We start from the raw sequence: 1,534 nt of genomic DNA, 5'->3' as shown, positions 1-1,534 counted from the left end.
CGCCGCATCACGCAACGCCGCCGCCGCCCTTGCGCTGTAGGACTCGGACTCGGACTCGGACTCGGACTCGGACTCGGACTCGGACTCCTCCTCCTCCTCGGGCTCGTCCTCAAGCTCGTCCTCGGGCTCGTCGTCCTCCTCCTCCTCCGCCAAGAAGGACCCACCCAAGAAGCGCGCCCGGCACGACTCGGACTGAGCATGGCGCATCCCGCCAGGGGCGGTGCACCTCCGGGAGCCGTCCCGGCGGCGGCGGCGTAGGGCACTGCAGGGCGGCTGGAGCGCCCGCGTCCGCGTCCCAGAATGGTCGGTGGTGCTGGTGTGGAGAGCTGGAGCGTGGAGCGTGGACGCGGCCGCGTCTGGACGCCTTGACCAGCTTCTCGCTTACACGTTACAGAGTCAGAGACCGGAGAGTCAGATGCAAGGCTCGAGTACATTTTCTGCGCTCCAGACGCGCTGCGCGCTCCAGACGCGGGTGCTTTATTCCCCTCTCCCTGCGCTTGCACAATGCGGAGCGTGCTCCCCGGCGCGCACCCCTACGCCCTTGGCCCTCTAGGTCTAGGTGGAGCCACGGGTCGGGCGAGGGAATGGCCTTTTGGCGCGGCGCTGCTCTGTGCCTGCGCGCTCATGGCGCGTTCAGGGGTGCGCCTGCGGTGTGTAGACTGCGGGGCGCCGCGATAGCGCGGCGCCGACGATTGTGTCGCTCATTGTCACACCAACAACCCGGTCACAGTGTGTGTGTGCAGTCTGCAGTGCGTCCACTCCGGCGACCGTGACGCCGTCGGCGCTCGTCAAAAGCATCTACTGTGGAGCTCTAAGTGTGGTTGCGTGTTGTACTAGTGGTGCTGCACTAGGCGGCCCGTTTTTAGCAAAAAGCAGATACCACATCGCGCGTGGTCATCGAAAAACCGCATGTTCGCCGGGTCCGTCTGGGACCTCTTCGTACGGCTCCGAAAACCGCTCCTTAACGACGACTGCGCGGCCCGGCGGTCGATCTGCGCCTTCTCAGCGGTGGAGGGGATGTGGGCGGTACGTGCGGACCGCATGGTACTGCGATGGTTTGACGAGTGCGACTCCCAGCGTCGACTTTTTCGACCCCACGGAGCCCGCTCTGCTGCTCGGGGGGGGGGGGGTCTGCAGACCACCCGGCCGAACTTCAGAGTGGCGGTGCTCCTCAAATACCGCTCAAACGCCCACGATGTTGTGGAGGGGACATATGGGTACCCTAGAAGAAGGCGGACGCCGACGAGGCGGGGGAGGAGGAGGAGGAGGAGAGCCAGGCCGAAATCGGCAAGGACTGGACCGAGTACGTGGACGGCAATGGGCGCCCCTACTATTACAACTCGGTCGACAAGCAGACGACGTGGACGCGGCCGCCGCCACCGCCGCCGCCTCCGCCGCCGCCTCCGCCGCCGCCTCCGCCGCCGCCACCACCACCCGGGCCGCCACCGCCGAGGGATGCGCCGCAGGGGCAGCGCCGCAAGAGGGCCAAGCCGGCACCGGCGGCGCCGCTCTATCGCACTCGCGATGCAGAGAC

The 1,534-nt window shown here is 67.3% G+C and overlaps 1 protein-coding gene across 1 annotated transcript in view; it reads left to right on the top strand.

The window, feature by feature from the left end:
- EMIHUDRAFT_415391 (hypothetical protein) overlaps nt 1-408 on the top strand; it is a 3,525-nt gene extending 3,117 nt beyond the window's left edge. The window contains exon 9 of the mRNA XM_005782514.1: nt 41-408. Coding sequence (XP_005782571.1) covers nt 41-196 — 156 coding nt within the window. The 3' untranslated portion in view covers nt 197-408. The remainder of the gene's footprint in view (nt 1-40) is intronic.
- The last annotated feature ends 1,126 nt before the right edge of the window (nt 409-1,534 follow it).

This window comes from Emiliania huxleyi (assembly GCF_000372725.1).
Source record: "Emiliania huxleyi CCMP1516 chromosome Unknown EMIHUscaffold_19, whole genome shotgun sequence".
Taxonomy (NCBI): domain Eukaryota; phylum Haptophyta; order Isochrysidales; family Noelaerhabdaceae; genus Emiliania; species Emiliania huxleyi.
This window is presented reverse-complemented; position numbering and strand designations above follow the sequence as displayed.